This window comes from Strongylocentrotus purpuratus, unplaced genomic scaffold (genome assembly GCF_000002235.5).
Source record: "Strongylocentrotus purpuratus isolate Spur 01 unplaced genomic scaffold, Spur_5.0 spur5_contig_845, whole genome shotgun sequence".
NCBI classification, from domain to species: Eukaryota; Metazoa; Echinodermata; class Echinoidea; order Camarodonta; family Strongylocentrotidae; genus Strongylocentrotus; species Strongylocentrotus purpuratus.
The window spans coordinates 1,814,682-1,830,038 of record NW_022145552.1 but is presented as its reverse complement, the minus strand read 5'-3'; the positions used below and the strand labels follow the sequence as shown (position 1 = coordinate 1,830,038).

Below are 15,357 nucleotides of genomic sequence, written 5' to 3'. Positions count from 1 at the left end.
CGGTAGATGCATTTGATTCGCTTTGGGCGGGGTGCTACATCCATTTTTTATGTCCCCGGATAAGATTTAGTCTACAAATACCCCCCTCCCCTCCCCCAACAACAACAACAACAACAAAAACGAAAATGACATGTTACTTCTTAGTAACTCTTCAGCAGACAGAATAGTCTATCGAAGTTATTGCATCTTTTTAACGTCCCGATATGAAGGTGGGAAAGAACTTTCAGGACACTTTTACATTCACTTGTCTGGGGTCTTTTGAAATGCACTTTGATCAATGCGATGCGTCCTTTTCTCCACAAGAACATGTATGGATAGCCTCCGCGGATGGACTAATCCTCCTCTTAAATACGAAGAGGGCTATGCTTTTTATACGTTTTGCCATTCACAAACCAGGCAGAGGGAACGAACAAACTAAAAATAATGACTATGTATGTACACAAAATCAAAGGCGACTTCAACAGTTCAATTTATTTGGGGTTGCTCCCGCGGGGCACTTTGGGTAAGGTGCAACAGGGGGTCAGGCAGAAATAACTGGAGAGTACAGGGTAAATTTGTTGATAAGGGCATGCACCCATCCTCCTCCGCATTCTTCATTATCCCAACCAGTCGCATCTTTTATTCAACGTCATTAAGGCCAATCTGTCCTCATCTATTGGGTTTTAAATGGCACCCAACGTTCGTTAGGGAGCGGAGGAATGGAAGACGGGGGCAGGAGTGACAGCGCCGTGTTCCCCTTATTGTGGGGGGAATACGGTCGCGATTGATGGTCGATGGCATTGAAGAATGATTGGACCCGGGACATTTTTGAACAATAAAGCGCAATTTCAAAGAACCGATGGGAACACGAAATGAGAAAGAAAAGGACAAGATGACAATGAAGAAAAAGAAGAAGAAGAAGAAGAAGAAGAAGAAGAAGAAGAAGAAGAAGAAGAAGTAGAAGAAGAAGAAGGAGAAGAAGAAGAAGGAGAAGAAGAAGAAGTGGAGGAAGAATGAAGAGGAGGAAGAATGAGGAGGAGAAAGAGTAGAATAAGAAGGAGTAGAAGAAAAAGGAGAAGAAAAAGATAAAGAAGAATTAAACGCGCTCTATCTCTCTCTCTTTCTTTCCCTCCCCTAAACTTTCTCTCTATTTCGCTCTCTCTCTCTCTCTCTCCTTTCTCTCTCTCCTTTATCTCTCTCTTTCTCTCTCTCTCTCTCGCTCTCTCTCTCTCTCTCTCCACTCATATCTCTCTGTCTCTCTCTCCGGGCTCCATGAAACCAAGAAAATCTCGCTATGGATTTTAGGCGGAGGTACATGTAGCTGGAATGGCAAATTTATGTCAAACTAACTGCCTAAATGTGGGTTCGAACCCCGGCCGCGTCATACCAAAAGACGTTAAAAGATGGGAGTTGTTGCTACCTTGTTTAGCGTTCAACAATTATATAATATTGACTGGCCTTGAGGGGTATATCAGAAATATTGACCAAGCTCAGATCATATTGCCCCGAGTCGAAAGACGAGGGCAATATGGTCTTAGCGCGGTCAATATTTCTGATATCCCCCGAAAGTAAAGCCAGTCAATATTTTTATTGTTATCCAAATCAGACATCTAGAGCAAATACAGAAATCCACCATGACAATCTCAAGAACTGAACAAACTTTTTCAAACCAGCACTGTGCATCCAGTGCTTGAATTTGTTTTCGATCCACTGCAAACAGTGTGCATTTGGTGTGATTATAGATTGCGCGCAAAGTGCGCAGGTTCTCGTACGCATAATAGATGCGCAATGAAAATGACAAAATACGGCGCGGTCAATACAAGATGCCCGGATGCGAGACCGTGGAAAATACCAAGGTATATTTTCACTCGTCTCTACACGCAAAGTCAATACGCGCAGGGAGACCAAGGAAAATATAAAGAATATACCCCTCCGTTCCCACTGCTAGTATAGTATTAATGACTGCTTTGAGAGAAATAGTTGTTTTATTACGCTCAAGGGAAGGTTAGAATTGTGCTATTCCCCGAGGCTTGCCGAGGGGAATAGCCCAATTGTAACCTTCCCGAGAGCGTATGAAAACAACTATTTCTCGAATATTAAAGCAGTCATTAATACTTTTATATGCCGAAAAAAAATAGACTAAAAAATGAAAAATTAAAAATATTTATCAATTTTGTCGAAGACGGGATTCGAACTCTTGCGTACAACAAGAGGTGTACCGAAAACCAACGCTTAGACCACTCGGCTATGGCCCGTCATTAACATGCTTAGCAGTTTTTTCCAATATATACATTAAAGTGGCACGTTCCCGCCAGTGTAGTTATCGCTGCTCTAGTCATCGCCATCTTGGTTCCGAAGATCGACTTCTAATTTGCATACAGCTGTCAATCAAAGTACGCGCGGCCTGGCCTGCCTTCGCCAAGCCAGCTGATCGCTGACGATCGCGACGTCACGAAAGTGGGCGGAAACAGCAGCCGAATCTTAGAGCCGAACTGCGATTGGCATTACTTCGGCACATGTATGCGATAATCGGTATTGTCCGGGCATTCGGAACATGCCATCTGCGTAAGAGCCGTATTTTGTTGGTGTCAATAGGCAGCTAGCACCGTCCGCCAGCGGGTACGTATTTTGAACGCCCTCTGGAATACGGGGAACATGCCTCTTTAAAATGGATTGAAACCGGCTTCGCGTGTGATGAATGCTTCGCAAAAGCTCCATATACAGACTCTTCTTTTACTTTTGCAATGCATATTGGCACGAACTTAGATCAAGATCTATCGGCAGATGTTGTTTTTTTGTTTTTGGAAGTTTATTTTCGTCTTCATGTCAACAATGCAAGATAAAATTGTCGGTAAGATCGATCGAGATTCAATTGTATTGAAATTACCGACCAATCCTTCGCACACATACGGCATCCTCCATCGCTCAAACCATTTTTTAACATGTAAACCTATGGGGTAACCATGGAGGCTGACCAACTTTTTTTAATAACCATGGTTATTAAAAATATTGAAATGTTTTATGCATGGTTACCGAGAATTTTACAGGAACAGTTGAAGTTTATGAATGCAATTCGACCAATCAGATGGCTGGATTTCTTAAGTGAGGTATATAATGAAAACTAGGGCAATACGGTTTTGTAAATGACCAGCTCAGATGTCTGATACGGGTAATAATAAGGGATAGAGCAACGTCGATCTGGCGCTGCTCAGTCGCTGCCGGGCTCACGATCAAAAAGGAATTTCCGTTTCGGTTTAATATTAAATTTGGAGTGGACTATTGGGCTATTATTATTTTTGTATTATTATTATTAAATTGGCACTGTGGGCGGAATATGCTGTCGCCTGATCTGTCCTGTCCTACACACACAAAAAGTGGAAACTCATGTCAAGATGCAGATGCTACATTGCTAGTCATTGGTACAAAAGAGGTGAATATTATGATTCAGTTTTCTCAAACATTATTTTTACGAAATGTATTCGATTATTTATTGTACCCTCCGGGAATTCTAGCCATTCAGTATAATTATACTCCTCACTGAAAGAAATGCAATATTGCGGGGGTATAATTGGCCAATTAGAATGTGCATGACAGCCGGACGAAATAAAGATAGAACTGATTGTACATCCCAGGAGGATTTTCAACATTTTGGGCAACTCAAGGTTTTTTCTTTCTATCGGTGACTACTCACCCTAAGGAAATATAATTCTAGTGGCGACTCGTCGTGCTAACAACGTTTCAAAGTTCAGCCTCATACTCGCTGCACACGAGGGGTCATTTCATTGATTTGTATACCCGCCCTAATTGAGCCTTTTTTTTTTAAATACGCAAACCAGAAATTCAGTATAATATTTGCGCCATTAATTTTTTTAGTTCACTTTTTGTACGATATTATTATCAAAAGGCGTGTCGAAGACTGCGCCAGTCACTGACGCATGACCTACCTCAGTGAAATGGCGCTTCGTGCACAGTAGAAGTGCGTGCAACATCGGGCTTTAACAGACAATAGGGACTTTTAGATTTGCGCAACGACAACGTGGATTACTACGATCGACGTCCTTTTAATGCACTACCTTAAATGGACGTCACACGTATCAGTCCACGCAAATCTAAAAGTCCCTAACGATGCTAGTTAAAGACACATAGGAGTGGGCTCTCATGGAAATTCGACACCGTTTTGGCGTTTACCCAATACCAGGTGGCGTCAGTCGCCGGTTTAGCCTTCAGTTTTATGACCAACAGGCCTTAAGTATAATACTCTGCATTTCCCCCATCCGTCGCCCCACATGGTACAGCCATTTGCTCACTTTTCCCTCAACCGAAGACTCTCCGAGAAACGCCGGGGTATTTCTTGATAGGCCTACGGGTTTGCTTTTACACACGTTAATGGTAATTCCACAAAACCTAGTGTCAGCGAATTATGTTTTTTTTTTTAATTGACGACCAGCTCCCTTTAAAGTTTTTTCCTAAAAATGCATCGATCAAGGGCAATGATATAGGGAAAATATGTCTTTCTCTGTGGAACTATGTGGAACTTTTATGTTTTAAGATTTAATGGGAAATTCCCTTTGAAAGATTTATTAGAATAGTATGAAATATCAGGCTCCTCTTAGCATGTCTAGGCGGCTTCACCGATGCAACTATTACATAGACTTTCGAGAAATAAACTCAAAGGAAAGTTAACACTCTTTTGTTTATCGTGTTTTTCTTTCATTAATTATTCTGACAACATTGCTAAAAGTTAATGCAATTAATGAGTGCAAAATATGTTCACTCACTCAATCTAATGATTCATTCCCTTTTTTGGCTTGTATCTACAGTTTTACAACACCCACATCTTAGAGTGGGAAAACGTTTCATCATCCCCGTTTCAGTTATTGTCTATGATAATCAATTATGTCTTCCTAAAATAGAGGAGCAACCAATGACGACATATCACACCCTTAGGTTCAACCAATCTTCCTGTATCGAGAAATGTTCCGTGAGATTTGCGAAAAACGTTTCCTGAAAAATCAGGTACATGTAGCTTTGATTCAGGATGTCAATGTGTTATAAATATTGATTGGCAATGGATTTTTCTTTTAAAGTATCCAGACAAGAAAGTTATAAAGCTTTTCAGAATATATTAGCATGATTACGTAACGTCTTGCCATGGGTTTCTGTGGGCAAATGAAACAGTTCAAAATCTCAACTTTTTTATCACGGGTATAGTTTTTCTAACTTTGATGAAATGCTTTTAAAGTGTTACATAATAAAATATTTAAAGGGATCCGGTAACTTTGTCTCAGATTCTGAAACAAAATCTAGCTCATGCTGCAATGATAATTACGAACCTTTAGGTCAGTCAGGAACCCAATGACCTTTACAAGCCGATCACCTGTCTGATTATCAAGATATTTATGATTATAAATCGAAACCAAATGTTGCGTTTTCCTAACAGTTTTCATAACACTACAGTCTATTAGGGAAAACGAGTATGGTAAAACCGGTTACTCAAAGATTTTTACTTTTTTGAAGCAGGGCCGTGCATCTTAGATTTAACATTGTTAAGTGATGCCTTTAACTCTTATCATGCCACAGGACTAATCCCCATTGTGCCAAATCCCAAATCCTCCTTGCCAGGTTGTTTTTGAGATAATCTGATTAACGCTATGGTTCTACGAATAGCGACTGCAAAACACACAGCACAGTCCAATAGGCATGATCAATAACTGCTATTACGAATGCGCCCTTGCACGCACATGGCACTCAAGCGGTGGCTCTCTCGCATGTACAAAGCACTATAACGATAGCGTGCATGCAGCCTTATGACAGGCTATGAGTTAAACCATGTAAACATTGCACTATAACACACTTTGAGACATTTGGTAAAAAGACTATAGAATATAGTGATATGTGAGACCTTATGTGTTTGTTTCAGTAAAATAAATTATACGTACTTGGTGACACGACGTAAAAGGTGAAAAGTTGTCAAAAGGAAAGCTAAAAAGAAACATCTAAAGAATGAACTAGTAATGACCGTGGTCATCTTGAAATGCCGAAACATCAAAAGGCATGGTATAAAGATCTATATAATAATTTTGATATAATTATATAATAATATAACACATCTGCTGCAATAAAATTCAGCCGAACCTATACTAAGCCCTGCAAGAAAACAGAAAACTGCGATAAATCTTTAGTAATAGGTCGACCGGAAAATATAGATAATTCATCGTTATATGATGATGGTCAGCGACGTGGAAGACATTATTTACGCATCACTAAAACAACCTGCCAGTGGACACGGCGAAGGAAAGATGAATTTATTGTTTACGCTTGGGTTAAGATTCTTGCCACTTGCGTAATGATCTACACACACACACAGACAGACCGCCATTTTCCTTCAGCTTGCACTATTTATCTCTGTTTCTCCCGATGACAACCGGGCATGTGAGTTATTAGGGTCGGGTACTCGCCGACATTAACTCAATACCGATGGCAGATGGTACGGTTTAATCTGTTTACGTATCTAGGCAATCATCAGAACATTGAGATTCCTAATCATAATTGCATGTTGTATATGGGACAAATAATCAACGGAGCTCGTTTTGCCCGAAATGTTTAGTCTGTGAAATCCATTTGTGATGGAGAAGCGATGAGTAAATCAAGAAGGTCAATCGACGAAGGCAACAAGGCGAAACTGACATGTTCAGAAATTGATATTCAAGGAATGATGCAGCAACCATTGTACATAAAACAGCAACAGGGTACTAAAAACGTTAACAAAATAAGAAAACGCTTATTAAGAGTGCAAACGATAAACGCAACAACGCAACAAACTAAATGCTTTGAAATTGAATTCCAAGGAATGAGTCAGAAATTAGTGTACCAGAAGATAAACATGAAGACAATAAATAAGACAAGGCCAAAGTTAACTGCTCAGAAATCTAACTGCAATAACTAAAATATTAACCACTACACAAGAATGGAGAAATGAAAACGATAAACGCAACAAGGCGAAACAAAAGTATTGTGATATCGAATTACAAGGATTCAAACCGAAACCACTGTATCAAAAAGGTAGGAATACAACCGTTTAACAGAACAAGCCTCATCTGCCGTGCTTAGAAATTGAATTTCAAGGAATGACACAAGTGTAGCAAGAAATAATAATAAACATGATAAACCAAACAAGACGAAACTGAAACGTTCAAAAATCAAAGCCTAAGGATATAAATAGCAACCAATGTATTAAATAGTAAAAGAAGAAACGAATATTGAACCGAAAACGACGCAACTGCTTAGAAAGGGACTTTCAAGGAATTGGAATAACCACCAGGGAAATCAACACATACGATCGTAAACGACAAAGCTGGTAAAGATGAAAACGGTTCAGGTTCTACGAAGATCTACTAGTAGTAATAGCAGTTCTTTGAATTTCATCATTTAAACTGAATGTCAAACATATTGCCGTCATCGATTCATACCACTCTCCTGCATAACTCTGCCCTCGTGTAATGTCGCAAATTATATTGAAAACAAGATGATTAAGGCATCCTTTCAAATGATTAGCATCTGTTTTCAAGGATTCCTCCAGAGATCTGGCATCTGTATTCGATGATCCAATCAGGCTCTTGCAAAACATACCGATATAGCACAAACTATTCAAATGTAGCTTGATTTACAGGTCCATGCGTGCCAACTCATATCCCATCTGAGAGTTTGCAAGTATTCGTACTTTGAGCTAATACAAAACATTTCAATTTATGATCCATCAGCCACAGGTTCATTATATCTTTATTTGGCATCGATAATTGTGAATGTAAATGGAGTAAATTGATACCTATTTTATACTGATGATACGATTTGCACTCTCATCATTTATACCATCAATTTGTCGCTTGTGCCGCTTGGCAGGTACATTGTTCAATGTTTACTTTCAGGTAATATCGTTGGAATTGAAGGAGAAACACGATTGGTCATAATAAGTAGCCCTGTGGGACACGCCATTGTTTGGAAAAGCAATAATCATTGACGCATTGCCGTTTACATGATTAATAACCCTTGAACAACGATAATGTGATATTGCGTATACAAATAGAAGTTCTTTGCCATTAACTCATTAATCGACCATTTGGAACAATGCAGGCTTTCAGATTGCCGCATTTAAAATATATTTTCCAGCCGTATGAAATATTGATTTGTTTATACATTTGGTCTGAATATGCGTGCGTGGAAACACACCAATGTCTGCCATTCGTTAAGGGGTAGGTGCTAATTTATAAAGAATTATTATTGCGTTCCAAATGTCAGGGCCTGCAAGTTCGATCTACTGTAAATGCATCTTCTTCTCTTTTTAATAATCAGATTAAGTATTATTATCTTTCACAGTAGAAGCACGATAATGTCATTTAAAAACGAAAGCACTGCCAAATGCGTTTTAATTTTTAACATACACCACCTTTGTAACAGTCATTTTTCTCACGCCATTTTAACGACATCGTTATTGGCTTACAACAGAATGGTGATCGCTTGGTGCAGTTGTAAGGAGGCGCCACAAAACATAAGGAAGATGTATCAACGTGAGCGATCGGGAAAGTCCAAAGTTCAAGGTCAATAAGGAGGAAAGTCTAAGACACCATGAGCAATGATGATGAAATGTGGCTTCTTGTTGACCCTTAAAGCAAAGTACAGCTTTAGATAGTCCTTCAATCAAATCTTTGTGAGTTGGACAGCTTTCTAAATGCGATCAATATTTGGTATATCTCACGCAATACTTTGCAAGCATTTGCTCTTGTTTATGTTGAAGGACCAAAATCATTATAAAGATCTGACGAGGGCATATCCAATCGATGACAAGAGGGTACATGATACGATCCGGATCTCTAGGAAAAGCTGCGCCATTTTAAAAAATGTTTGTTTTAATTTTTTTAAAGTATTGGTCTATTTGTATTTACAAAATTTACGTACGTATTTATATTTGATACAAAAAGCCCAACATGAAACAAACAACATTGTGGGTATCACCAAAAGAATTGTGAAATGATGCCGTTAAAGTATGAACCAAATATCAAACATAATATGCCTTGCAGCACATAATGATACCTCGTCTTATTCATATTATTACAATACATTAAAATGGCCTTGCTGTCAATTAACCCGTTCAACTGACAAAATAGGGTTGAATCCAAACCGCTATACTTCAAAGAGACAGTAATATCGCCCATGATTGATTGAAGTAGCGTGCGAAATATGTTCTTGCACTTGTAACATACCCTATGAATGTAGGTCTAGATTGTCAGGTGAGCTCGTTCAGCCACGAATATGAATTCATAATTCCCTTCAAAACGCAGCAAAATTGTACTTTTACCGAGCGTTTGTATTCATTTATAAAGCATTTCCATTTTTTTTAAACAGAAATGCCGTTGGATGAGAAATATGTCATAGTAATCTAATATTCATGGACATTAAATTATCTGGGCGATGTGAACAAACAATTCGGTCTCACTTCCAAATGGCTTCAGTTTGTTCAGTTATAAGATCAAAACAGTTGATCAGTTTGGCCTTTAGAAAATGTGTGTCATCTTCATAAGGGTTACCTGCCGTTACCTGTCTTTTCTTTACTTACTGAATTAAAAAAAAAAAACATCCCCCCCGAAAAAAATACACCAAAGCACGAACTTGCGAACGGAAACCATATCAATTTTAAATGGACATGAAATTGGCAACACTTCACATTTATTTATTTCTGATATTTATACACGGTGGCACATATCAGAAATTTGGTGGTCTTCCACGAGGCCCTGCTTGATAAGAATAAAATAATAACCAGCAGCAAAAACAAAATAGATAAATACACAAGAATATAAACAGGTATAATACAAACTAATTGGTATCATCATGAAATGACTGATCATTCAAGAATTACCCTTGATCATTAAAAAGATAATTCGACTTACCGTGGTACCGTTGCGTTCCTGGAAGATGGCGACGGGATCGATGACGTAGTCGATGTCGGACGAACTGTTTCTCTGGATTGAGAAGACGCTCACGTTGGCAATGGTATCGCCATCTTTGTCGATGATGCGATTTACCCCAGTAATACCTAATGAAAGAAACGAAATATGTAATAGTATCGTGATTTTCTTCCTAGCTGTATCAAAGCATATTTTACTCCAGTGTTAGGTGATAAACATGATTTTTTTTTTAATGAGGACTTATGTATTAGCATTGCTTTCGCTAAAATTTTTGAAGATACAGTTTACCTCAGTTATTCCTAGATTTAATATCAAGAACAGTTTTTGAGTTCAGTGACTTGTTTCAGTGACACATGGCAAATTGAACATATACGCTTTCTTAGTTTTCTTGACTTTCCTTTCCACCAAGGAGGGTCTTATTACTATAAAATAAACTAAAACATTTAGATTTTGCATTGAGAAGAACTTAATCGATAATATAATCTGTAAAAACATGTATTGCAGAGAGTTTAAAGAGGAATCCGACATTGATACAAACTACACTTAATTAGAGGAAAGGGAAACAAATAATTAAAAGTAGACTCGTGAAAGTCTTTTCGGAATCGGACAAAAAGTGAGAAAAATTTCAATTTTAAGAATTAAAAGTGTAATCAGTAATGGTATGGGCTCTTCAAATGTCTCTCTGATGTAGTATCGGACAGTTTCCCATTTTTTCCAACAAATAAACGGGTCAGTTATCCGTGACTACGTCACAATCCACTGAACAAACTGTCAATTTGTGATCCACATAGGCTTAGCGATCTCATTAAACGATTATAACTTTCTCATTATTGGTCTGATTCATTTCAAAGTTTCGCCATTCTGCTTATCTTGTTTTTCTGTTTCAACCAAATGAACTCATTACAAGTGTTTCAATTGCTGTTTAACGTTTTTTTTTACTGGTCACTTTCATGAGATATTTATCTAACACAAAATGATTAACCTTTCTTGTCTCTAGTTCCAACCTCGGTTACGTGTACAATACAGTTTTTATTTCTCAGCCAAACAGCAAAATAGTTGTTTCAATTTACCTCAACCGTAAACAAAATAGTAAAATAAATTCCTTCATTGTTATCCGATTATTCCTCGTTCTCGGCTTCATTGGTCACAGAGTAGAGAACGAGGAATTAATTATAAATGGCGCAAATTAATTAGCTGATGGAAAAAGCCACTTTAGTGTTTGTTGGTGTTTATCTTTCGATCTAAAAAGCCTGAGATCGCTCTAACCATAAAGAGAGAGAGAGAGAGAGAGAGAGAGAGAGAAAGATATATGTGTGTGTGTATGTGTGTTTATGTATTGTGTACATGTGTGTGCATATGTGTATATACAGAACAGAACAAAAGCTCCTAAAAAAAAGGCTTTGTATTACGGATCTCGGTTCGTTAAAACCATGGTCAAACCCTTGAATCTATGCCCTTTTAAATGGAAATGGACTCATTTCTTCATAAAGATAGAAATAGTTCGTCCATCTCTCCCAATTCTTTACCGTTTAGCTCTCCTTCTTTTACCTCTTTGTCCCTCCTGCAGTTATCAATCTGAAACTGCATGATATTCAATAATCGCCTTTTATGCATTAACTTTCGCAAATACCCCAGTCACAACTTTGGGCCCGATATCAGGACGCCACGTGACCGAAAGGAGACCGAACAAGTAATCGCATTGCCCACAATAAACAAGAATCGGTGGGTTAGAGTCGGGTTGGTCGTGTGACCGAAGGTTTTTTTTAAATATTCGGTAAACATTTTAATGTTTTGGAAAAATATCCCAATAACACAGACGAATCCAAAACTAAACTGAAACAATACACCACGCCGAATGGCCAGAAATCGGTGGTTCGGGTTCGGAAACACTGGAGGTTTGACTAAGGTATAAACTGACAGTATCTTATTTTTTTCTTTAAAGCACTGAATCATACACTGACGCAGACAGCGTGAAATTTAATATCATCTGATTCAATACCTTTGGGTTTATTGGGGATTCACCAAATACAATGCGATTGAGTATTCATTTCCCGGTTGCTGTTTAACTCGCGGTTCCGGTGTAGCTAGTTCCAGGTGCACTTAAAAATATGTATTGTTAATAACCTGCAATCAATACGTTGCCAATCCATGCACTTTCTGAACAATATTTCGATTTATGTTGTATGATGCACGTAGTGATTCAGAGGATCGGTGGAAAGAAATAGAAATGAAAAGCTTGATAAAGAATACTAGCAATCATTTTCCAATTATTACGTTTTGAAACGTCGAGGCTAGGGACAACTGCACTTTTTGTTGTCATTTCTTTTTCCTTTTTCATCAATGCGACATGAAAGGTACATGTTTAAAACATGCCTTGTAAATATTACACTTGTCACACACTCTAGTTCTCTCACTTGTACTGTTGCAAGAAAATGTAGTCTTTATGTCTTTTGCGAAAATGTTAAAAGTTGAAGATGATGATCACGAATCATGATGGGTTCTCTACCTCTGCGCGATTACATCTAGATTCATTTGCCCCTTTTCCCCAAGGGGTCGGGACGTCTACCGGCCACGGTGAAGGTAAGTGAGAGTCCGATGTCGGAGGAAAGACACCAAATACCCCATTCGACCAAAGTGATACCCCTATTTCCTTAGGGGCCACGGATCCGATTCAATTGCATTTCTATTTTTTCCCGCGCATGATATGCCCCGTCAGAGTGGTAGGGTGAGAAATATGAATATCGACGCGTGAAAAATCCGCGGTAGTTAAGATACGCCTCCGGGCGTAATCCCATTAAAAGACATCGTGCCTTGGCGGTTGCTGAGGAATACCAGGTAGTCCTTGGCTCTGGAAAACTGTCAATTATGGAGGAAGCGTGCCTCTTCTCACCGGGGGTGATCTGGGCGTAAAATATGGTATCAAGTCATCATTTCCGAGGGGCTGCTTATAAAAGCGTATCATCGGTGAACTGTTTCTCGCTAATTCCGATTTGAGACATCGATAATGTATACGAGAGTGGATCAAGCAAAATGAGATCTTACAAAAAGAAGATGAGTAAAAAGTAGCAATTACAACAAACATTGTATCGATGCCCTACCCTTGTAACTTATGAAAGTCATGTTTTGATCCATTACCTAGGGTTCGAGTATAGTCAAGTACCCTTGTTCGCTTAGATCATGGATATTAGACATGCAGCTGATTTGTGTGATTTGGCTGATAAAAATCATGAAGATACAGGGTGTAGTAGATATTATATCCACATACCGAGAATCTTGCAATCTTGCAAATGAAGTCATATTACGAATGATAGATCGAATAGCTTGGCAGTCGCAGTGATAGTATAAACAATGTGTCCCTTTTCACTGATGCCGCATATACGCTAAAAGCCAATTGGTTATCGTAATGCGAAATATCGATTCCGATATTAAAGAAAGATACGCGTAAGGCTCTTGCGTCGAAAGTCGATGCGAAGCGCGGAAGTGCAGACATCAACTGTTGCTTTGTCTGCAGGCCTCTGGCAAGCATCTTAGTCAGCAAGAGCTATTTTTGTTCACGAGGAGTACATGAAACAGGCCTATCGTACACCCACCAAGATGAATAGATAAATTCTTATAAAAGTTTCGTAATAATTATTCATTCAAATAAACGGTGTGTTCCATGTTTACTCTCATCTCCGTCACGATGCACGGGTGAAGTTTTACCAAAGGAAGACATTAATGTTTATTTATAAAGCATCTCCTTCACATTGAAAGTAAATTGTCTTACGTGCACAAAAAGGGACTTCTGCATGTTTATGAGATATGCGGATATTCGGTGCTATTTTGTAACACATGCAAACTAAGAACCGATCAAATACATTCTTCCAAAATGATTATGATAATATATTCCGCCTGTATAGAATGTTCATGGTAGCCAATACATGTAATACTTCAGACAAATACCAATATGTCTTCCAACAGTGTCTCCTTTGACAACAAAATCCGCTCCTCTCTTCGATCAAGGATAAAATGTTAGAGTAGAGTAGCGATATCCGGTGAAGGACCACATCAACCAAACGACTACATTTGGTTAAAAACGAATTTGCTTCACCTGTCTTCGAACAGGAAAATGTCAATTTTCAATGTCAGAAAGCTCAATTTGGTTGTAAAAAAAACCTATTCTTCTGTCTCTGATCGAAGAAAGACCAGAGGCCGGTGAATGATCACATCAAACAAACTGTACAATTTGGTTGGAGTCAAAGTCTTTTATCTTGCCTTAGATTAAGAACAGACTAGAGTCCAGAGAAAGATCACTTCAAAATAAATGTTCAATATGGTTAAATCAAAATCTCTTCTCCAGGGGGGGGGGGGGGGGGGTGTTTCACAAAGATCCTTAGTCGAACTTAACTCTAAGTTTGACTTGAAAATTATGGAGAGCCATTTGTAGCCTTAAAATAAAGTATATTCTAAAGCAAAAATTATAGTATTTTAGACTGTTTATAAATTCCACATCAAGAACTTGAAATCTCCTTGATTATAAAAAGCATGAAGGATTTGAATCAACATGTTATGCCTTTTAAAGTAGCTTTTACAAAATATTTGTATAGATGTTAACGGCTTTCCATAATTGTTAAGTCCAACTTAGAGATAAGTTCAACTTAAGATCCTTGTGGAACACCCCCTGGTCTGAGACCGAGGAAAAGTCAGCGTCTGCTGAAAGATCACATCAAACAAACAGCCCAATTTTGTAAAGATCAACGTCTCGAAGACGTATCCGTCCAGACGTCGTCTGCAAATATTCACGGGTATTGACCCTCATCTGATTAGAGGGTGATGAAACAATCCTGTCAGATTTAGACCACTCCATGTCGCGGACTAGGGGCTTGATTGTTGCACTTATGACTCTCTTCAAAAGCTAAAAGTCAGGTTTAAAGGAGCCCTTAGATTTCCCGTTCATTACCCCCCTGCACTATGTGATTTGCCGACCATGGCCTAGTGCGAGTCTACACCATTGGCGGGGGGGGGGCATCGTTCTTACTCTACAAAAATGAAATAGAAGTTTACGAGGCTACTTCATGATCAGGGGAATGGATGCGGATGGATGCGACAAGTGTTTCATGAGTCTTCTCCCTTTTCCTCTCCCCTCCTCTTCTCGCATTTCTTCCTTGTTCACCATCCATGGTGGTGGGAACCTTCCCCGTGCCCCTGACTACTGTTTAGCTGCGCCCTTGATTGTAGACAGAACATGGCATGTCGCAGACGACACACATTTCCCGCCCAATTAAGCGGATTGCCTAATTTGATTGACGACATGTCTGATTTACCCTGATGCGCACTCAACACTGCTAACATTTACGAGAATAAAGTGGCAACGGCGATCGATAAAACGGTCGGTCGATTCTTCTTTAAAGAGAAAATATCACCAAGTAATAATCTGTTT

At 38.8% G+C, this 15,357-nt stretch overlaps 1 protein-coding gene across 1 annotated transcript in view; it reads right to left on the bottom strand.

Moving 5' to 3' along the window:
- Positions 1 to 15,357, bottom strand: part of LOC579339 (speract receptor) — a 52,091-nt gene that overhangs the window by 19,127 nt on the left and 17,607 nt on the right. Inside the window, exon 6 of the mRNA XM_011673988.2 lies at positions 9,921 to 10,066. Coding sequence (XP_011672290.2) covers positions 9,921 to 10,066 — 146 coding nt within the window. The remainder of the gene's footprint in view (positions 1 to 9,920; positions 10,067 to 15,357) is intronic.